The sequence below is a fragment of the Myxocyprinus asiaticus genome, chromosome 38 (genome assembly GCF_019703515.2).
Source record: "Myxocyprinus asiaticus isolate MX2 ecotype Aquarium Trade chromosome 38, UBuf_Myxa_2, whole genome shotgun sequence".
Classification (NCBI taxonomy): Eukaryota; Metazoa; Chordata; class Actinopteri; order Cypriniformes; family Catostomidae; genus Myxocyprinus; species Myxocyprinus asiaticus.
In genome coordinates this window covers 27319494-27343775 of record NC_059381.1, presented here as the reverse complement: position 1 = coordinate 27343775, position 24282 = coordinate 27319494, and the positions used below count along the sequence as shown (strand labels likewise).

Here is a 24282-nt window from a genome sequence, read left to right as displayed (position 1 = left end):
TCATTGATTGAAGTAATCATGGCTGACTGTGAATATTACATTTCTACAATGACATCTGAAACTGAAAACTATTGATTTTAAATGATGCTGCATCCAAGCCGCTAGGTGTCAGTGTAAGTCCAAGATGACACAAAGACAAAAGTTACTGAGTGCACCTTTAAATTGAACTGAAAAGCCATTAAAGGTGCACACTTTGTTTTGTTTGTGTCATTTTGGATTTACAGTGACACCGAGCGAGTTGGATGCAGCATCATTTAAAATCATACGTTTTCAGTTTCAGATGCTATTGTAGAAATTAACTATTCACAGTCAGCCATGATTAATTTAATACAAGAGTGAATGTGTCCAATTACGGGGAGGTTACTGAAATTAATGCTGCCTTTACGTGCTATCAGAATTATCGTAAATATGAGTTTCCCACACGGAAGTTGCACGTGAAGGACCACTCAAGTCGTAATTATGACTGGGAAATTCAGAGACAATTTTGATAGTCTAGTTTCCCAGTTGGGAGAAGACGTAAATTTTCAACATGGCAGAGGAGAGTATGATTTCTGTAGTGAATGACAGGTTTTAGAAATTTTTCGATATACAGCTAATTTCTAGCACATGCCATTTCGGTTATATTCATTTATGTTTATCAGCAACCATTTGATGCATGTTGTAAATTTTTACACAGTAAAAAAGGCCTTGTATTTGTCCAAAATTCCATTATCATCAGCATGCTAACTCAGTAATATTTATTATGGTTTCAAAATAAAAGTTCCTCAAGAAATATGTATGAATGAACCTGGCGTCCTCCATGTTTCCTGATCTTTCTGACAAACAAAGCACCTGAACATGAAATACTCATAATTACCACTTCAGAAGTGGGAAGTAGGATAATTCGGATTGCACACGAAGGCAGCATAATTGTGCGTTCAAGTCCTCCTGGGAAGCTGGTACTTATGAGGTCGGAGATTGTAAATGCAACATGATGTGCGTTCAAGTGACTTTAGTCAGAAAGAACGGACATGTTTTATTTATTTCTCTCTTCTTCTCATACTGGCGAAGACAGGAAGATTTTTGGCAACAAAATTAAGTGAAAGCCACACATTAGCTGTGTAATTAATGATTTTTCTAGTTTATCATTCTCATGCGGCTCATAGCCTCTAATATACTTTAGTATTTTTAAAGGTGTTCTCAAAATAGTGTCTATAAACAGCATATTCCCATTGTGCCAGCTTACCTCATATAGGGTGACAACATCCCCCACTTCAGTTACAAAATGTCAACATGTTAAAACTATTTTCATAGGAATTAAATGTGGAAATGTACCCTTAAAAGTGTGGCAAGCCCCGGTCATCCTCACACTGTAATCTCAGAAACCATTAGAAACATTTTAACGACACGCAGCACGATAACGGCAACCTCCTTATCACGCTCGTGATTGTTTATACAAACGTGATTACTTCCTCATTTGAATGGGGATTGAACTGTGGTCTCCCATGCAACTGACGCAACACGCTACCAGTCATGCCATGAGGGAAAGTAATTGTTGTTGAGCATTCCAAATATGTCCGATGGGAGATAGAGCATGTCAGTGAGTCGGCATACTATTGCCGATCCTAGGGTACCAGAACTTTCCGAAACAGCATGCCGTCTTCCCGTGTGATCATGCTGGTTTTTACCTTGTGTGTTACTAATTAATCATAAATAAACCATCGGTTTTTCATATTGGCGTTTTCATACTTGTTATCGATATGCAGATGGTTTTAATTTGGTCAATAATTGGCCGATAAATATTGGCAGCCGATACATCGGTGCATCCCTAGTTATTATGTATTGCAGTCAAACAGTTTGAAACTGTCTATTTCAGATTCATCCATTTTTATTAAAGCTAAAGTGGGTCATTTCTGAGATGCTAGTGTCACCAAATGAAATTGTAAAAATAATGAAGTTGCCCGAACACTCTCATTGGCTGTCATTGGTCAAAAAACAGATAGTACCACCCCAAACTCACGCAGTGTTACTGTGACAGGTTGGTTCGTATGCACAAACAAACAAAGCAATTTGCTGTGTTTCTGCTTGTCAAGAAAATCATCCTATAATTGGCTGAATTGTAGTTGTCTCTTCATATTACGCTAGGATAAGAGAAAGTATTGCAACAAGCAAAACATTACACACATCGGTTTTAACTCACTTGGGTGGCCATCTGTTGTAACTTGTTAATTTCATAGGCATTAGTTTGCTTTGAAAGAAATTATTGAACATGCTGAACACATGGTTTTGCTTGCAGCTGGTAGGCTGCAGTAGATTATGTAGATGAGCAGTTGGAGCAGTACCACAGAGATGAGATTGGACTAACCCGAAAGAACATGAAAGACAACAGGGTGCACTGCTGACTGTACTTCATCTCACCTCATGGCCATGGGTGAGACTTACTCCCAGTACAAGAAAAAGTCTCTGTGATTATTTTCCATCCCAGTTTTTATTGAGTTAATCTCAGTGAGAAGACAGTGACTGTAGACTTTTAACCACTTTCAGTGGTGTTGTCTTAGTCTCAGACCAATCGATGTGGAGTTTATGAAAGTTCTGCACCAGAAGGTTAACATTGTGCCTGTGCTGGGCAAAGCTGACAGCCTCACCCCCACAGACATCCAGGAAATCAAAACCAAGGTGAGAGTTAGCATGTATCTATTAAAAATCTGTCTGCAAGCAGAGAGTGACAAATGTTTCAGAAAACAATATTCCAGAAATTCCAGAACTGCTAACAACACTTATAGCACCTTTAATTTGTAACAAGTACTCCAAAATCCCTACAACCACCAGATCTGCCACCAGATCATATGAATTAATTGGGCCTTATTCATTAAACATGAGAAGGACAGATTTGTGTGTAAATTGTTAGTAAAAACCATTCTTAATTAAATTGCTCTTTCAGTTCCCAGAGTGTGGCCCGGAGGAAGATGACCTCTTCAGGAAGCAGGACCTAAATTTAAAGGTCAGAACCACAGGTCACAATACAGTGGGACTATTTATTCACTTTAGACAAGTGCTGGGATTTCTGTTTTTGCCTTTTGTAAGCAATTATTAAAAAAAAATAAATAAATAAAAAATAAATAGTTTTAATAGCATATCTTATTTAAGCTTGTTGCCCTGTCATTTTTTATATTCCCATGTGACCACTCTACAATTTTTCCATGTCCTCTCATAGAGACGTATACCCTATGCTGTTACTGGGACCAATAAAGTAGTAGAGAGCGACAGCAGAAGAGTTCAGGCTTGTGTCTTCCCATGGGGTGTTGTAGAAGGTGTGTTTATGTAAAAACTATATATTTTTGCTTGAGGGTAGCAAAAGTGGGAGCTATTGGGACACAGTTATGTGCTTCTGAAATGTTCTGGTAAGAGGGCCCCCATTTATCACGGAAATTTAAATAAACTTTAGCCAGTTGTTATAAAAAGCATTCTTAGAGGCATACTTCACCTAAAAATGAATATTCTGCAAGAATTTACTCATCCTTATGTTATCCCATACCTGCATGACTTTCTTTCTTCCGTGGAACACAATAGTCTGAAATTTTGAAGAAAATGAAATAATAATAATAATAATAATAATAATAATAATAATAATAATAATAAAATAATAATAATAATTTACAAAAATAAAATAATAAACAATAAAAAAGTAGTCAGTAGACATATGACTTGTATGCTATATCATAAGTCTTCTGAAGCCATACAATAGCTTAGTGGTGGATTTAGGCATGGGAGACATGGGCAGTTGCCCAGGGTGGCATCTTGTGGGGGGGGGGGGCGGCACGAGGCATGAGGCGGCCAACAACCCCCTGTCAACAACTTCGCACCAACCCCTCCCCCCAGGTCAACAACTTTGTGAGGCGTTCTCATGTACAATCACAGGGCGCCATACAATCAAGAACCGCTACTGCGATAGCTTTGTGTAAGGTACAGACTAGTTAGAATTAGGTTACTATTCACTATAGCACACAAGTCATGTAAACTACCCTTATGGTGCTTTGATGGAGCTTAATAGCCCCTAGACACTGCTGCTTTCGTTGTACTGTAAAGAGCTGCGTAAATGGTCTTCAGAATTTCTTCTTTCGTGTTCCATGAAATAATGAAAGTCATATGAGTTTGGAATGACATGCGGGTGAGTAAATGATGACAGAATTCCATAGAACGCCAGTAAAATTCAGAAAATCTTGTTCTGGAGTTTATTCGGCACACAGCCGTGTGCATTCTGTAAAGTAAGTGGACATTTATTCCTTTTTTTCCTAATATACAGTATATAAAATCTATGATGGCATTTTAGTGCCACGTAAAAATAAAAATAAAAAAACTACGATTTCAAGAATAAAGTCAAAATTATGAGATTGTAGTCATAGCATTTTGAGAATAAAGTCAAAATTTCAAGAATAAAGTTGTAGCATTACGAGATTAAAGTCATAATATTTTATGAATAAAGTCAAAATTACAAGAATAGAGTCTTAATATTTTGAGAATAAAATCAAAATTACGAGAATCAAAAATATTGCGTGAATAAATCGTGAGAATTGAGGAAAGTAACCTCAAAGTGATATGGTGTATAACAGTAAAGTGGAGCAACTTTAGTATTTAAATTAAGTCATTGTCATTACTTTTGGTGCAAACACGCCTCCTTTCTATGTAAATTAGGCTCATTGTATGTTGTGTTTCATTCCCAAAAATTGCCTGGCACAATTTAGCACTATTACCTCAAATAAAGTATTAAAAAGTAGTAAAAGTTACTTTTATTTAAAAGAGATGTTTGTGAACATTTTCAACCCATCAAAGCAGCCATAATTCATCAAATACTGATCAAATAGATCAAAAGAGCGCAATTTATTCTTAGTGATATAGAAATCATTGGTCTTTTGGCGCATCAGTACAGAGTTATTATTAGTATCAGAGTTATTATTGTTATTATCAGTATCCGGACACTGCAGCTATTATGAAGGAAATTTAATTTATTCAGGGGAAGGCTACAAAGTGCCTAGAACAGTAACCAGATGATCTATTCATATTTACATACTATAGTTCTGATAGTACTGATGTCCGTCATTTTAATGCTGTTCTTTGGGCAACTGTTCAGGTCCCAGCCAAATAAACAAAACTTTAGGCTATGTGAGAGCCCCTTATTATGATGCATATTGCCTGCATTCATGTTACATGCATTTCTTGAGTCACTTTCATTAATCTCTATGAAGTTGAGAATTAATACATTTGAAACCCTGTCTTACTAAAGCCCTCATTATATCTGTAATTAAATTCTGTAATAGTTAATACATTTCGGCGCCTTTACAATGTTACAAACAACTTCCATGTTTGTCAGCATTTCCACATTATTTTCATTTAGAGAAGAAAAACTCCTGGACATATTTGCCAAGGTTTCAGCACCCTGGACTGGACAGCTCCCATAACACTTACAGTAGCTCACCGTAGGTTCTACTTTAACGAGCGTTACGATAATCGGAAATGCTTAAGTTGCAATGTTATTGGGAAACCCTGACATGGTCCGCTTTTTTTGTTAGTTTTTGCTGTCAAAACAATACTATATCTGAGGGGATGTTACCACATTCACTAAGAATAAATTGTGCCCGACAAATGCGTTATTTATTATCACGCCGCAGACCACCGTATTTGACCCTGTCTGAACTGTACATCTCCACTGTGATCCAGACACCTAAATCATCTCTTAAACATGCCTAAAAAGTGTGCTTGACTACACAGTGCATATGGATATATGCCATGCTTCTGTATAACGCTCTTCTCCATCATTTGGTCAGTGTTTGATGAATTATTGCTGATATGATGGGTTTAAAATGTTCACAAACATCTCTTTTATTCTCAAAATTTGGACTTTATTCTCATAATGCTACGACTTTATTCTCGTAATTCTGACTTTTTTCTCAAAATGTTATGACTTTACTCTCATAATTTTGACTTTATTGTCAAAATATTACGACTTCAATCTCGTAATTTTGACATTATTCTCAGAATCCTAGATTTTTTATTTTTTTTTATTTTTTATGTGGCACTAAAACGCTGTTGTAAAAAACAGCTCTTTATACATCACAGTTTTTTTCTATCCAGCAGCTGAGAATCCATCTCACAGTGATTTTGTGCATCTGAGAAACATGTTGGTCTGCACACACTTGCAGGACCTAAAGACATGACCCATTATTCACTGTATGAAAACTATCATATACATGTCTTGTGTAAGAACCATGCATGGTAAGAAATACATTAATATGCATGCAATTTCTTTTATATTTTAGTACAGGGAAAATGTTAATTTATTCATTATTTTCACCAATAGAAAAATGAGTAAGGATATACCTGCCTGATAATAGAAGAGGACAATGTGGCCTATTGAAACCTGAGAGAGAAAAAACAAATAAATTTACTTTAAGCAATAAGTAGGCTCACTGAAACTAAACTAAATGAAAACAATTTGAGAAGGAAAAGTGAGTGAAATGAGTGTTGATAAAATTGTATCACATTGAGTGATATTTATTTATTTATTTATTTTAAATAGTGCATCCATGCATTTAATAGGGCTGAAATATAACTACTGGGCCACTACAGCAAGGTTCTTTTCATAATTTCAGAACATTTTGTAAAACAGAAATAAAGTCTGAGCCACCACCCTGTGGAATGTTTGAGGTACATAAATATGTCAATAACATGTTTTATATAGTGGTTTGGAATGTAAACAATCCATAAGTAAAACCTTAAAGACCCTGTTCTAATGGTGAACTTTAGACTATGCAAATGAGTTCCACACTGAGAAGGAAGATTGGGCCACACTGTGTGTGCTACCTCTGTTTTCAACAGATAATCAGAACTCCAGCCAACGTGATAGAAGGCAATAACAGAAACATGTTTCTGGCTCCATGAGGCAAGAAGCAACATCTACACCAAGTTCTGTGTCTCCAGTCCAGAGAGCAATGAGACAACAGTAACAAGTTCTGAGTCTCTGGTCTGAGTGATAGGAGACACCAACAGATCGCTCCACGTTCTAAGTCACCAGTCCTACGAGGTAGGGGATAATAACAGTAACACTTCAAGTTCAAGACTCTGCTCCAGAGAGACTCTAACAGAAACACATGCAACAAGGTAAAGCTCTTGAGAGCAAACCTTCTCTTCAGGTTTCCTGCATCTGCGTGTTCCAGATAATGGAACTTCTGCGGCGACATCAGGGCTTCATCTGCGTGTTTCAGATTGCAAGGACACTTTCAGTGCTCCAGGAGATCAGTATTCCTCAGCGCTTCGTGTTCAAGGCTGTTGAAATGGAATCCAGCTCCTTTCCCACTGCAACACATTAAATACATTCAGATAATTCAAATACATTCCATCATTACAGCAGACGAGTAAAGCATTGATTGGATAATACAAACAGTGGCTTTCAAAATATTGTTTTATTTCCATATCACTGAATATAAGCCTGTCACTGGCCCACAGTCCACAGCAATCCATTTTGCATTTAAGTTCGTCAATATGTAAAATGTAAGGCTTTTCTCAAAAGCACTTTTTTGTTGGTCTTTGTACACGTTGTACACTATGGTTGCATAGCGTCCAGTGTTGGGTAGTAACAGATTATATGTAATATGGATTATGAAATCAGATTATAAAAATTAAGAATTTGTAATTGGATCACAATACATTATAAAATGTGTGTAATCAGATAGTTACTTTTTTATGGATTTCATGATTACATTTTTTATTACGTTACATCAGTCAACGAAATTAACTAGTGCAAAATGAACTGATAATGCTCCTAAATTTTAAAAGAGCATCTGAACCAGACCCTGAAAATTGTGCGATAGGTCTCACCAGGGAGCACTACATACTCTACATTGAATAGAGTGTGGTCCCGTTCCTCATTTGACCACATACAGAAATAACTTGAGTCTCAAAGAGACACATGAGAGGAAAAATTCCTGAGCAATGCAATCTTTGCCTTAAAAAAATATATTCACTGACAAAAGAATTCACATCCAGTCTTAAGAATCTTAATGCACTTTAACATTTTTACATTTTTACAAAACTGTAAATATTCTGAACTTTTCAGAATATTCTGGTAATTTGCAATACTCTGTGGCATTGCCGATAGAAACTGAAGATGTCCTCAAATTTATGTAACTTAATCCAGGTTAATTGTAAAAAGTATTATATCACAGAGCAAACTTCTCTCCATGTTCTTCAATCTGCAGTGCAAAATGTACAGTCACTAACTAATAAGTCTTTCATAATTAGCAACATCTTTGAAAAACATAAGATGGAGTTTATTTTCCTTACAGAAATGTGGCTTGACAGTAATTACAATGTGGTTATTAATAAAAAATTCCCACCAGGCTTTCAATGTTTTTGTGTATCAAAAAGTGAATTAGAAGGGAGGTGGTGTTGTATGTTTGTATCACTACTTTATGTTGTAAACAAGTTTCTCTGGGGGAATTTGAAACATTTAAGTACCTTGTGGTGCATCTCAAGAGTTACCAACATGTTCTATTATTACTAACCTTTCTAGGCTCAACAAAGGTTTTCTTGACTATTTTTGGGAGCAGCTCTCTAGAATTGTAACTGTCTTTGAATTTGTTTTAATGAATGGTGATTTCAATATTCATATGGATGTACGTACTGATCCATTGACTGCCAACTTTACAGGGTTACTAAACTCATTTGGTCTTATGCAGCATGTATCTGACCCACACACAAACATGGCCATGCACTGGATCTTGTGATTTAATTTGGTTTAACCATTAATGACCCTCTCATCGTTAAATGTTGCCATTTCTGACAACTATTGTGTCTACTTCAAAATGTCAGAATGTACCAGCACTGCTAGTGATAAGAGGACTGTCTCTAAGCACTCTCACTGCTGATACAGCTGTGACCTTCATATTGCTCCCTCCTCTAAAATCTTCCTCCTTAGATACTCTAAGTGACTAGGTTAGGGTTAGGGTGACTGGGTGTGTGAATTAATTAACTCTGTTTCCCCCTTTAAAACAAAGGCTGTCTCTGGGACCACTAAAGCTCCCTGCTAGAGAAAAAGTACCTCCATTGCTATGTATAAAAATAACTTAAACATGTATGTTGCTTTGGTTACACACACCTCCAGACATCATGTGATATCTTGTGGTGTTCCCCAAAGGCTCAGTTTCAGGGCCTTTATTATTGAACTTTTATATGCTTCCATTAGCTGGTGTAATTAATTAATATAACATCTATTTTCATCGATATGCAGATGATACACAACTCACACACACAAACTGCACTCTACATGTTGTAAAGTCTCACCCCTTTATTCTGTGTGTTTTTTCTGCATTGTGGCTAATTTATATAATGTATTTGACAAATAAAATAAAATAAAAATCTTTTTTTTTTTTTCTTTCCCATTAATTTTCTATGGTCGGTCAACAAAGGTGTCACCACTTAGACTTATCGAATCAAGTCCACATTTTTTGGTGTGTGTTCTGATGGCAATTGAAGGAAAAGTCACTAAGTCTTGTAACACTAAGATAAACGAAACTATTTTTATTGCATCAAAATTTATTATTTCGCTCAAAAATGACCGAACAGAATAGGAAGGTTAAACGGTTTTAAGTAGGGGAGACCGGGTCTAGTTGTAACAAACACGGTTTAAGAGTTTCCACATAAAACTGGTATGACGAAACTGCGTAGAGAACAAATGATGACAAAATTCAAAAAGCCTGGGAAGATATCCAATATTTTATATTTATAGATATTTAATATTGTACAGAAATAGCTATAGCCTATAACTAAAACTAAAACTACTAGACCAATCAAAGACGTAACGCGAGCGACGCGACGCAACTGGAACGCTCCCGTGACGCGCGTCGCACAGCTCTAAGTGATTTCATTAAGCTGTTGCCAGTGTCGTTTATAATCCAGCGAACAGTTGGCTGCTGTGACTGTTTATGTAGAGCGATCAGTTTGCGCGAGCCGCATCTCACTTTTCGCTACGTAACATAACATTATTTAGAAGGGGCAGGAAAGCTGTGTGGAGATTTCTAAACTAATTCTATCTCTTCTTTTAAATTTAGCCTATAAGAAGAGAGATTTAGGTAAACATCAATACCACTAAGGTCTGACAATTGGATGTAAACTCCGACGTCTGTTTACATGGAGCACCTGTCCTCGACCACCAACCGGTTCGTGAACGCAATGTACAGGCAGCGTGGTAAGAGTTTATCAGAAAGACAACAAAATAAGCACACTAATAATATATATGAATTAATAGACCTATATATATGTGTGTGTGTTATGTACGTTGTTTTGCACTGTCTTTGTGTCTTGTGCACGGTTTTATTTGTTTGTATATTTGGTCTGTAAATGTGGGTCACAAACCTTGATATCCAAATTGTTTAATTATTTAATAATTAGAAAATTAAAGCTACCATTCTGGCATAATTTGAGCTTTGTTTTTAAATCATTGCAATGTTTTTCAGAACTGTTTTAAAGAATAAAATCTCTCTCTCTCTCTCTTTCTCTCTCTCTCTCTCTCTCTCTCTCTCTCTCTCTCTCTCTCTCTCTCTCTCTCTCTCTCTCTCTCTCTCTGTGTCTGTCTCTGTCTCTCTCTCTCTCTCTCTGTTTGTTTACATGTACTTGGAATAGATCCTGAGGTATGTATGGATATACAACAATACATCAACTCCTTTATGACACACATTTAGTTAGAATGTTTGAATTTTACATTTCACAACCCCCACATCTCCAGCATCTTTACTGGAGATCAGAGCATTAGTGTGTGAGGTATTAATCTGTCTGGACTAATGAGAAGTGTCAGGCTGATGCAAGGTCACGTTGTTTGCATTAGTGCCTGTACTTCCTGTGTTAAAAGCTCAGATAGACGCATGCTGGTAATTGTGAATCTGTTAAGTGTGTCCTATCCTTTTCTTTTAACTGAGGTCTTATTTTGTAACTATAAAGCATTTAATGAGGTTGAAAAACAGTGTGTTAAAGGAACAGTTTACCTAAAAATGAAAATTCTGTCATCATTTACACAGCTAAGTTGATCCAAACCTGTATGATTTTCTTTATTCCGTGGAACTTTAGCAGAATGCAGTGGATGCTTATTTCCAAACAATGACAATGAATAGGGACGGTCAAGCTAAAAAAATGACAAAGAAGCATCTTGAAAGTCTTCCTTACAACTCTACTCTATTATATACTATATTGTACTATATTCCAAGTCTTTTGAAGCAATACGTTAGCTTTGTGCGAGGAACAGACTGCGATTTTTCACTGAAGATCTTGCCCTCAACCATAGCTCTCAAATCTCATTTGCAGTTCTGCATATATGTAACTTATAATTTATAACATTACTTGGCATGTCACGTTCAGTTACAAACGTTACAGAAGACCTAATTGCATTTGCTGTCATTGACATCAAACCTGGTGTGATGCATCTGGATGCACCATGTTTGAAAATATGCAAACACAAATGAGATTTGAGAGCTACAGTGGAGGGGAACATTTTCAGTTAATAACTAAATTAAAATTTGTATCTGTTTCTGAAGACTTGGAATATTTAAACACTGATGAGCCAAAACATTATGACCACCTGCCTAATATGCTGTTGGTCCTCAAAGTGCTGCCAAAACAGCGCTGACCTGCCGAGGCATGGACTCTACAAGACCCCTGAAGGTGTCGTGGTATCTGGCACCAAGACAGCAGCAGCTCCTTCAAGTCCTGTAAGTTGCGAGGTGGAGCCACTGTGGATCGGACTTGTTGGTCCAGCACATCCCACAGATGCTCAATCGGATTGAGATCTGGAGAAATTGGAGGCCAGGGCAACACCTTGAACTCTTCATAATTTTGCAAACAATGTGTGCAGTGTTTCAGGGCGCATTATCTTGCTGAAAGAGACCACTGCCATCAGGGAATACCATTGCCATGAAGGGGTGTACCTGGCCTTCAACAATGGTTAGGTAGGTGGCACGTGTCAAATTGACATCCACGTGAAAGGCCGGACCCAGAGTTTCCCAGCAGAACATTTCCAGAGCATCACACTCCCACACTTGTTGTCTTCCCACAGTGCATCCTGGTGTCATCACATCCCCAGGTATTCAGCACACATGTACACGGCCGTCCACGTGATGTAAAAGAAAACGGGACTCATCGGACCAGGCGACCTTCTTCCACTGCTCCAGTTCTGACGCTCGCGTGCCCATTGTAGGCGCTTTCGACAGTGGAAAGGAGTCATCACTAGCACTCTGACTTCTGCAGCTACGCAGCCCCATACGCAGCAGGGTGCAATGCACTGTGTGTTGTGACACATTCCTCCCGTAACCATCATAAACATTTTCTGTGACTTGTGTGACAGTAGACCTTCTGTCGGTTCGGACCAGATGGGATAGCCTTTGTTGCCCTCGCCCATCGATGAGACTGGGGCGCCCAACACCCTGTAGCCAGTTTGTGGTTTGTCCCTCCTCGGACCACTGTTGGTAGGTACTCAATACTGCCTACTGGGAGCACCCCACAAGCTTTGCCGTTTCAGAGATGCTCTAACCCAGTCATCTGGCTGTAACAATTTGGCCCTTGTCAAAGTCACTCAGGTCTATACTCCTGCCCATTTCTCCTGCATTCAACATGTTGACTACGAGAACTGATTGATTTCTTACCATCTAATCTTCCCATACCTTGACATGTTACCTTGTTAGGAGATGATTAATGTTATTCACTTCAACTGTGAGTCTTCATAATGTTTGGCTCATTGGTGTATATACATATGGACTACTTTTATGGTGCTATTTTTTAGCACTGGTCCCAGTTCACTTTCAGACAATAAATTAATAATTCAAGCACAACATAAGACACAATGTGAGGATTGGTGTTAAAGATACAGTTCATGTCTAATAATTTCAAATATGCCTGTTAATTACAAAGTTAATACAATTTTTAATCATAGAGTCTAGACAATATCGGAATAAGTCTATCTGACACCTGGTGGTTTTTGTTTAGGAAAGAGAGAACATTAAAGTTTATATAAACTAAAGAGGAATTCTTGTTGTATATCTGAAGCTATCTAGTTTAGCCATAGAGGACTGTGAGGATGCTGAACTGGCGTATACCATGAGAGATCTTCCTCCTAAAGCCGGTCACACTTTCCCTGGACATGAGATGCCCAAGATGGACAGGGTGCCAGAGGGCAGCACCCACCCTGACACCCCAGGGATGCCCATGTTCACACGCCCCATGAATAAAAGTTTCCTGGGCTCAGAGCCAGAGTTACCCCGCCGCGGCCAGCTCAATTCAATGAGTTCCCTGGAGTCTCCCCTCAGCCCCTCTCGACCAAAAAGTCCATGGGGCAGATTTGACCCCTACGACTCTGCTGAGGTAATGTAAATACATTATTTGTCGAGGAAAATCCAAGTTCATTTATTTCACTGAAATCTATGTAAAGGCCATAACCAGGGGCGGACTGGCCATAGGGAGAACCATTGGGCCGGCTGTGAAACGGGGCTGAACGGGCGGCAATAAGCTGAAACGGGCCACTGCATTATGCCGAACAGGCCGCGACTGACTGAAGAGGGCCACAAAACAGCGCCGCGATATGCAGAAAAGGATAGCGACTCTCCCCTGAGATATTTTGGTCCAGCAAAACCTCGCCCCACGCTCAACAACGTTTGGGCCAGTTTCTATGTAAAATTAAGGCCCGATTTCTCTTCCCAGTCTGCCCCTGGTCATAACATACTAAAATGAGTGACTTTAAGTATGATTCTTGTGTATGAAGTCACTTATTTTGCAGTCAAAAGTCACATCATGATCTGAGACTTTTCAACCATTTTAGGATCAAGATAAGGAGTATGTTGGCTTTGCGACACTGCCTAACCAAGTGCACAGGAAATCTGTGAAAAAGGGGTTTGCCTTTACTCTTATGGTGGCAGGTGAGGTTGTACCATGTACTGTATGTCAAATATAGTGCTTATCCTAAAAGCAAACTTGTATTTAGGTTCCTATGAAACTTTCTCTTTTTATCCTTCCAGGGGAGTCAGGTTTGGGGAAATCTACACTTGTCAACAGTCTCTTCCTCACAGACCTTTATAAAGACAGGAAGATGCTGAATGCTGAGGGTAAGTACATAGTACATTAAATAAGTGTGAAGTTTTATTGCTTCTAGTCCATTTCTATTAAATTTGAAGCCAAACTTGACAAAATAAACTTTTAGAAACTATTCGCATTTCAAATTCATAGTGTTATCTTCTGGAAAAATTAACCATACATATTGATATCTCATCTTGCACTAGTGGTGTGTCCAATTAGACCCAGGCCCACCCAGAATATTAGAGATTATTCTTTGACTTCAAATATATATTTTTAAAACAATTTAAAAAATGCATACACTCTCATTTCTGTTCTCTGTTGTTAAGGAAAATTTGGTAAAAATGAAATTGGGTGAAAACTTGGACCATCCATTTTTATTGAGGCCCACGCAAAATATATTTCCTGGCTATGCCCTTATCTTGCACTATAAATGTTTTTTTGTCTAATCAAATGCTGTCATGAATGATAATGTAATTCTCTCTAATACTATCGGCAACCAACTTGTAAGTAGGAAATCATGATTTATGGCTGTGCTGTAACTAAAGCCTGTTGACTATTCACAAAAAAAAAAAAAAAAGAAAGAAAGCGGACAAGCCCTTTGATATGTCCCACCCAAACTGCCTGTTTCAGTAGGAAATACGTCAACATTGAAAAGAAAACTGGGTGATTTCATGGCGTCTTTAACCCTTATATTGTGTTTCGGTCAAAACTGCACACACACACGCACACACACAGACACACACACACACAATGTGTGTTGAGTGCCCTTTTGAGCATCGTCTTTCCATGTATATTCTTTGAGAAAAATCTCCTTATCATATTATGTTGTGTTTGGGCTCATTTGAATCGGGATAGTCAGCTGTCATATGTATGTTTCAGGAAGTAATAAGGAAAAACGTGACAAAAAGACACTCCTGTTTATTATATTTATGTCAGTGGTAATTTCATACAGTAATGCTCACTGCAGTTTGGCGTCTGAGTGAAACAAATTTGCTCATTGCATTTTACTAATTGAGACCTTTCCAACGATGTATAACACATGGCTATGTCATCTTTTTTATGTTTTACCAGCTCTGAATATTATTGTTGTGATAACACATTTTCAAATTATGAGAACAAAAGAGTTCTAATTTATCAGTAAATTAAAAAGCATTATTTAACAATTGGTAGGTTCAGATTCTAGGCTTAAAAATTAAACCTATTTTGTTTAAATGAAGCAAGTGGTAATTCATTTATTACATAATTATTTTTATTTAAATTTTTTATGCAGGGAGTGCCCCCCAGTAGCCATAAACTCAGTTCAATGAATCCTTCTATCAATAATAAATATATATATTTTTAAATATCTTCAAAAAAGAAGTACAAAACCTGTCATACTAAAAAAGAAGTTGACAAAAACATCTAATGCAATATATTGGGATAATATTTGCAATATGAGAGATTTATGAACAATCTTAGTGGGCCGGTCATTTTTGACCGGGAATACATAAGGCGTTAGCACAAACGAACACAACACAAGGGTTAAATCATTGCAACTTTTGTTCAACTTTGGGCATCTACAATCTTTGTCCATCATAATAAATATCTTAATAACACAGTTATTAACAGATTATAACTTAATTTTAAATTTTTTTTATTATATAACATTTACCAGTGAAAATTTAAAAATTAAAAATTTTGTCTGTTATGTGTTTTATTTGTAGAGCGTATCACACAGACAGTAGAGATCACAAAACACACTGTGGCTATAGAGGAGAAAGGAGTCAAGCTGAGACTCACCATCGTGGATACACCAGGCTTCGGTGATGCTGTCAACAACACTGAGAGGTGGGACTGTAATGTGTGTAGCTACTAGTAACCATTATCAGTGATCGTGTCGGTCAGTTTTCTCCGAATAAATGCTTTTCAGGTAAATTAATGTGTCTCACATTGTTTTGAAATACTCATTATAATAACCACTGTTTGCAACCGTTTCAGATACATTTTGCTAATCTTCAGCTTTTTAACGTCCTTTTTATCCCAATTTTACTAGCTGGAGGGCAGTATTGGACTACATTGACCAGCAGTTTGAGCAGTACTTTCGTGATGAAAGTGGACTCAACCGTAAGAACATTCAGGACAACCGTGTGCACTGCTGCCTCTACTTTATTTCACCATTTGGCCATGGGTAACTCTCTGACAAATTAAGTAGAAGTATAGGAGATGTATTCTCAAGGACTGATATATTGATCAGGCTAATTAATCAACTTATATTTGACATTTGAGATTATTGGTATCAGCTGATTAGAAGTGTTCAGAAGTTCAAGTTCTGTCTTTGTGCAAATAAATAAAAGATTAGGAATAAAGGTGTGCATTTAAATACAGCCCAATACTTAGAGATGTAATGTTCATCGGCATTACCTAGATATCAGTTTCAGCTATTGAAAAACCTAAATTGATCAACAACTATTCAAGAGATGAATTCATTATGGGACAATAAGGTTTGATTCGTTAATATTAGTTAATGCATTAGGCATCATGAACTAACTAACAATTAACAATATATTTTTGCAGCATTTATTGACCTTGTCAATTAAAGATACAATTGTTCATTGTTAGTTAGTCACATATTAGTTCATAATGCATCAATTGTCCGTTTACATATCCAACTTGTATTTTTAAAAATGTATTTGTATATGTTGAAATTAACATTACCCAAGTTTAATAAGTGCTGGAAATGTTGTTCATTTATGTTAAATAATGTCGTTACGTAATGTTAGAACATATACAACCTGATTGTAAAGTGGTACCGGAATTATAATGTAATTGTGGCGTTTTAATTCAAAGCATTGTGGTATTTAGATCTGATAATGTCTTTTAGGAATCATGAAAGTGACAATTATTTGTGCTTCATTCTGTCAGTCTCAGGCCAATGGATGTGGAGTTCATGAAGGTATTACATGAGAAGGTCAACATAGTACCTGTGCTGGCCAAAGCAGACAGTCTCACTCCAGTGGAAGTCAGACAGATGAAAATGAAGGTGTGTGTGTGTGTGTGTGTGTGTGTGTGTGTGTGTATGTGTGTGTGTGTGTGTGTGTGTGTGTGTGTGTGTGTGTGTGTGTGTGTGTGTGTAAATGTAAACAGTGTATAAATTTATGGGCCAGTGTGTATATAATTAGAGTGAAATCCAGAGCTGGTTTGTGCACTCCAGTGTTATCATAAACTGAAACGAAAACACTTTAATTAAAGGTGCACTCAGTAAAAAAATTCCTCATTAAAAAAGGTTAACTCTTAATGACATGAATTGTAATTTTGCTTAGGGTCCGCACATGAGAGCTGCCATGTTTGAATCACATCACCAGCCAAATACTACTCACTTAATCTCAGTAAGCATCCTGTTATTTGACACTTTCACTCATTGATTAAAGTAATCATGACCAGGTTTACAATTTCTGAGGCCCCAAGCAACTGACCAACCCGGGGCCCCATTTCGAAATTGTTACTTAAAAAATTACATAAAATGTATTTTAAATCATAATTTCAAATTCTTCCTATCAGCCGTTGTAGCCAAGTATATTCAAAATGTTTAATGAAATAAAATTCTATTTCAAGATAATTAATGCATGTTTTCCAGTTTTTCAACAATACAGTGATAAAAAAAGCATTATTTACCTACATATATTTTTACAAAAACATTTATGAACAGGGTGTGCAAAACCTACTACATCACTCACTAACATTTTGTAATTCAGTTGTTATTTATTAATATTATTATAACCAAAAAATTAACCTAAAAAACAGTTTCTCATTATAATACAGAATGACAGGGCCTACAGTATTATTATTATTACTTTGATGATTTGTTGTATACTATAGTAAAATATTTCTGTCTTATTTACTTTCACCTGGAGCTTATATTCTAATGCTGCAGTGTATTGTTCATCATGTTACACAAGGCTGTATTTTATGTAAGCTTTGTAGGCAACATTCATAACAGTTACCAGCCACAGTAAACATACAAGGCACGACAGCCCCTCAGAACACTAGAGCAGCAGGGGGAAAAAACATTGCCGTTTATCAAGCGCTGAAACTTTGCTTGGTGCAGAATAATCTGGAATAATTTTAAACATTGTAACAGTCACCTCTTTGCAACCTGAACTTGTTCAAAATGTTAAACCTTAGTGACACCTGCGCTAAAAACAGTCCAGACGCAGCGCAAAGAATGACACAGAACGCAGGTGTCTCGACGTGTGTTTTTAAGACCTGAAGTTATTTTTAACTTGACACAGTGTCTAAAAGTGTGCCTGTCTTGTGTGAGACACTGAAGAAACAGCGAGATGCGATGCAGCAGTCAAGGATGTTCGTCCAGCGTGTTTACATAGAAAAGCAATGGAAAATCAGAGAAGACGCACGCAAAAACGTGTTCGGAGTGAATGGCCCCTAACTTATGGCTGAAACAAGTTCGGAAGTCCTGTATATTTTTTCATAAATTACAAACCTGAACCCAAAGTCCTACTTGAAACACTGACCCGAACGTGATTCTAACGTGAACCACTCTAAGAGCACTGACAACAGCTTATTCGCGCATGTACCCAGAACAACATGCCACACCTCAAGCGTTTTTTGCGGAGCTTTCCTACCAGGGCGAGGGCCCCACGTAATTGCATGGTTTGCGTAGTGATTAAAACTGCTAATGATCATGACTGACTGTGAATACTTAATTTCTGCAATGGCATCTGAAACTGAAAACTATTGACTTTTATGCTGCATCCAAGATGACACAAAGACAAAAGTTACTGAATGCACATTTAAATGAAAGAAAACAACAACAAAAAAAACTGAAATTAAACTGTAATACTTTTTCATGACTTCAAATTTAATTAAGCTAAAATATCAAATGTATATTTTAACTCTAGATAAACAGATAAAACTAGACGGCCCTGAGAAATTTAACAGTATTAAACATACAGTATTTAAATTATATCAGTTAAAGGGATAGCTCAACAAACATTTAAATTTTCTCATCAAACTAAGGTTTTAGCAGAATATCTCAGGTCCTCACAATGCAAATGAATGGTGACCAGACCTTCAAAGCTCCAAAAATCACATAAAGGCAGTAAAAAAAAGTCCAGTGGTTAAATCCATATCTTCAGAAGTGATATGATAGGTGTGGGTGAGAAATAGATCAATATTTAAGTCCTTTTTTACTATAAATCTAAATTTTCACATTCACATTCTGAAAGTGAAAGTGAAACTGGAGATTTATAGTAAAAAAATATTGAAACGTTGATCTTTTCCTCACCCAAAGTAATTGCATCACTTCAGAAGACAGAGCTTCAAAGTTCTGGTCACCATTCACTTGCATTGTATGGCCCTACAGAGCTGAAATATTCTTAAAAAAATCTCTGTTTGTGTTCAGCAGAAGAAAGAAACTCATACACATCTGGGATGGGATGAATGTGAGTAAATGATGAAATCATTTTATATTTTTGGGTGAACTGTCCCTTTAATTTATTAACTTTGGCAGCCCTAAAATACTAAAACTGAAACAACAAAAAACTGGATACAATGAAAAACTAAAACTAAACTGAAACTAGAAAACATGGAAAAACAAACAATCTAAGTCATAAAGTAAAAACTAACAAAAACGTAACTAAATTGAAAGGACACATTTAAAATAAAATAAAATAAAATAAAATAAAATAGAAATAAAGTTAAACTTTGAAAAATTCTAAACTATAATAACCCCAGTGTACTCTTTAGATCCGTGAGGAGATCGAGAAGTTTGATATCAACATCTACCAGTTCCCTGAGTGTGATTCAGATGAGGATGAGGAGTCCAAACTTCAGCACCAGGAACTAAAGGTGAACTATTTTGGGTGAATATTTTTTTAACTTGCCAGTATTAGCAGCCTTAGCCATATATCGTTACAACTGTAACAGCCGATGACTAAATTGTAACATGAATTTGACTGTGGATTCTCTATTTTACAGGACAGTATTCCTTTTGCAGTGATTGGCAGTAACATCCAGGTTGAAAGCAAAGGCAGACGGTTTAGAGCTCGCCAGTATCCATGGGGTGTGGTGGAAGGTATTTGGACTCTAGTGTAATAGTGTAGTGTAGTTGTAATCCGAGAACAAACATGAGGTGCCTCGGTGACACTTTACAAAGTTTTATACATTAACATTAGTTAATGCATTAGGTACTGTATCATGAACTAACAATGAACAATATTTTTTTACAGCATTTGTTAAGACTAGTTCAACGGAAAATGAAACTTCTGTCATTATTGATTCACTCTCATGTTGTTCCAAACCACTGAACTTTTTTTTCTGGCGGAACACAAAAGGAGATATTTTAAAGATCGCGATTGCAGATTTCCATACAAAAACAGTTGATACTGACTGCTTTATAACTTGAAAAAGCACCCAGACGTGTCATAAAAGTATGTGATTCGTGCATCATATACCAAGTCCTCTGAAGGCATATGATCATTTTGTATGATGAACAGGTCATTATTCACACTCTCAAATCATTGATCAACTCGTATACAAAGCCCAAATCAAATATGGTGACTCATAAATAACATCAAACCTCATTGGTCCTTGTGTTTGGTCATGAGATATGTAAGAACAATGAGGTTTAATGTTAACAAAAACAAAACTACTGTAAAATGTTACCAATGCATCTCTGTATGCCCTTGTAAATCATTTATTGTTATTACATTCTTTCAGTGGAGAACCCCGAACATTCAGACTTCCTAAAGCTGAGGAACATGTTGGTGCGCACGCACATGCAAGACTTGAAAGACATAACACGGGAAATCCATTACGAGAACTACCGCGCTCAGTGCATCCAGAATATGACGCGTATGGTGGTCAGGGAGAGGAAACGCAGGTCAGTGGATTGCATTTAAACATACACGTTTGGTAAAAGGATCCCTAAAGAATCGTATATACTGGAGATAAAGGTTTAACAGTTTCTGTAGAAGGCTTGCAGACATTATCTTTTTAGGGGTTGATCACACAGAATGTGGTTTTCCCTCACAGCCAGGAAGCTTGTTCCATGCCCCATGATGAGCGAGGCCCACTAAACAAGAATTTACACTTCCTGGCCCGTATTTACATTTTTTATGAATTTTCCTGAATTCAAGCGACAGTAGTCATCACTAACAGTGTGGCTGTAACTGTTAACATTAGAATTGATAGTAGTGTATAAATGCTTAGATGCTGTGCTCAGTCTTGGTCATCATCTGTCACTACTGATTGCTTTCTTTATGGATTATCCTGCTGCGTTTTGGTTCCACCCATCCAGTCTATGTAACCAGCTGAGACAGAGCACCTCAGATCTGCCTGTGCCTCTGATGCCTGTGGACAATGAAACTGAGCACCTTATTTGGGAGAAAGATGAGGAGGTAATAGTGGCTCCCAGTGTTTTCCTTGGTTTTGGGAATATAAATAGATTTCTTGATTCTCCTTAGAATGGATTGATTAGTAAAATAATCGTGTTTTATGTTACTTTTCTTTGTCTTTCTGCAGTTGCGGCGAATGCAGGAGGTTCTACAGAGGATCCAAGAACAGATGCGTCACGGACATTAAGTGTTACAGTTCTAAAACAAACGTATCTATTAATTAAAATATGGTTCAGATGGAAATATGTGTAGAAATGTATAAGGTTTAAGGTGCAAGAAATAATATATTTACTGTTAACTTATTTTGCTGAAATATGTGTATGTGTTAAAGGGATAGTTCACTCAAAAATGAAAATTCTCTCATCATTTACTCACCCTCATGCCATCCCAGATGTGAATGACTTTCTTCTGCTGAACACAAATTAAAATTTATTGAAGAATATTTCAGCTCTGTAGGACCATACAATGCAAGTGAATCGGTACCAAAAATGTTAAGCTTCAAAAGGACATTAAGGCAGCATAAAAGTAATTCATATGACTCCAGTGGTTAAATCCATATCTTCAGAAACTATATGATATGTTTGGGTGAGAAACATATCAATATTTAAGTTATTTTTTACTGTAAATCACCACTTTCACTTTCACAACCTTCTAATTTTGTTTTTAGCCATTTGCAGTCTCAGACCATTCCTCCATACAGAATCTCTCTAGATACTTAAAATTCCAAGGTCCACACTGGTGGACTCTCCTCTTCAGTTCACTCCACGTGTTTTCTATGGGGTTCAGGTGAGGGGACTGGGATGGTCATGGCAGAACCTTGATTTTGTGGTCAGAGAACCATTTTTGTGTTGATTTTGATGTTTGTTTTGGATCATTGTCCTGCTGGAAGATCCAACCACAGCCTATTGTAAGCTTTCTGGCAGAGGCAGCCAGGTTTAGATTTTTTATCTGTTGGTATTTGATAGAGTCCATGATGCCATGTATCCGAACAAGATGTTCAGGACCTCTGGCAGAAAAACAGCCCTACAACATTAAAGATCCAGCACCACATTTAACCGTGGGCATTGGGTACTACTTCATCTCTGGGCGCCAAACCCATCTCTGGTGTTTGCTGCCAAAAAGCTCTTTTTTTGTTTTATCTGACCATAGAAACGGGTCACATTTGAAGTTCCAGTAGTGTCTGGCAAACCGAGGACGCTTGAGTTTGTTGTTGGATGAGAGCAGAGGCTTTTTTCTTGAAACCCTCCCAAACAACTTGTGATGTAGGTCAGTGGTTCTCAATTCTGTTCCTGGAGGCCCCCCAACAGTACACATTTTGGATATCTCCATAATAAAACACACCTGATTCAACTCACCAGCTCGTTAGTGGAGACTCCAATACCTGAACTGGGTGTGTCAGAAAAGGGAGATATACAAAATGTGCAGTGTTGTGGGGCCTCTCCAGGAACAGGGTTGAAAACCACTGATGTAAGTGACTTATGATTGTAATTTTGGAGACTTACCCCAAGACCCAAATAATTTCTGCAATTCTCCAGCTGCTATCCTTGGAGAATTTTTGGCCACTCTAACCATCCTCCTCACTGTGCATGGAGACATTAAAGACACATGTCTTCTTCCAGGCCAATTCCAAGCATCTCCAATTGATTGGAACTTGATGGAAATTGCCATGATGGTAGAAATGGGTATTTTCAATGCTTTGGCGATTTTCTTATAACCACTTCCCATTTTGTGAAGCTCAACAACCTTTTGCCGCACATCAGAACTATATTCTTTAGTCTAACCCACTGTGATTGATGATTAAGGGAATTTGGCATGTGTGTTACCTCATATTTATACCCCTGTGAAACAGGAAGTTATGGCTGAACAACTATAAAATATGAATGGGAATATACTTGATATATTTTAATCATAACAATTTCTAGGGTTGCCAATAATTGTGGCACGTGTTTTGGAGAAAAATATTTATGAGATCAAAAGGATAAACAATAAAGACATATTTTTCACAGCCTTCTTTGCTCATATTTACCAAGAGTGCCAGTATTTTTGGCAACAACTGTAAATATTTATCTGTTTCTCACCCACATACCTATCATCTCGCTTCTGAAGGTATAGATTAAACCACTGGAGTATTATGGATTACATTTGTGCTATATTTATGTGCTTTTTGGAGCTTCAAAATGTTGGTACCCATTCACTTGCATTGTATGGACCTACAGAGCTGAGATATTCATCTAAAAATCTTCGTGTTCAGCAGAAGAAAAAAGTCATACAGATCTGGGATGGAATGAGGGTGAGTAAATGATGAGAGAATTTTCATCTTTGGGTGAACTATCCCTTTAGGAAATGTGTTCCTTTATAATAATAATAATAATAAAAAGGAATGTTTGGTATACTAAATGTATAAAACATTGTTTAGGTGACAAAGTGAAATACTTTTTATACATAAAGGTTAAATGTAAATATAAATTATATTGTGTTACAGATGAAAAAAGACCAGTACAACTGACTTGTAAATGTCATAAGATTTATTATGAATCGTCATTATGTTTTGTATCTAGCATATTTTATAACTTTTATTACTATTACTTCAGTTAAACATGGTGGACAATTCGATCTTAATGCAGCCCAAAATGTACAGGCGATATATAACAAACTTTCTCCATAGGGAAAATGCACAGTTTTTCATTTATTTATATATAATATCAACGTAGAATGAGGTCTAATGGTCCTGTCCACATCATACAGTATGATACATGGTCCCAAAAATGAAAAAGGGGGAGGGATAAACATTTAAATAAACAAAAAA

At 37.0% G+C, this 24282-nt stretch overlaps 1 protein-coding gene and 1 pseudogene across 2 annotated transcripts; both read left to right on the top strand.

The window, feature by feature from the left end:
- The first annotated feature begins 459 nt into the window (after positions 1-459).
- Positions 460-6253, top strand: LOC127428773 (septin-4-like; annotated as a pseudogene).
- A 6813-nt stretch (positions 6254-13066) lies between these two features.
- Positions 13067-21838, top strand: septin4a (septin 4a). Of its 2 annotated transcripts, XM_051677396.1 has the most exons (12): positions 13067-13377; positions 13832-13928; positions 14028-14114; positions 15789-15912; positions 16118-16252; positions 16987-17104; positions 17385-17450; positions 19828-19929; positions 20059-20155; positions 20800-20962; positions 21380-21479; positions 21604-21838. In XM_051677396.1, the coding sequence occupies exons 1-12, from the start codon at positions 13114-13116 to the stop codon at positions 21661-21663; spliced, it is 1413 nt and encodes a 470-aa protein (XP_051533356.1). In that variant the 5' UTR covers positions 13067-13113; the 3' UTR covers positions 21664-21838. The 2 variants fall into 2 exon arrangements, with proteins under 2 accessions (XP_051533356.1, XP_051533357.1); XM_051677397.1 differs by lacking the exon at positions 17385-17450.
- The last annotated feature ends 2444 nt before the right edge of the window (positions 21839-24282 follow it).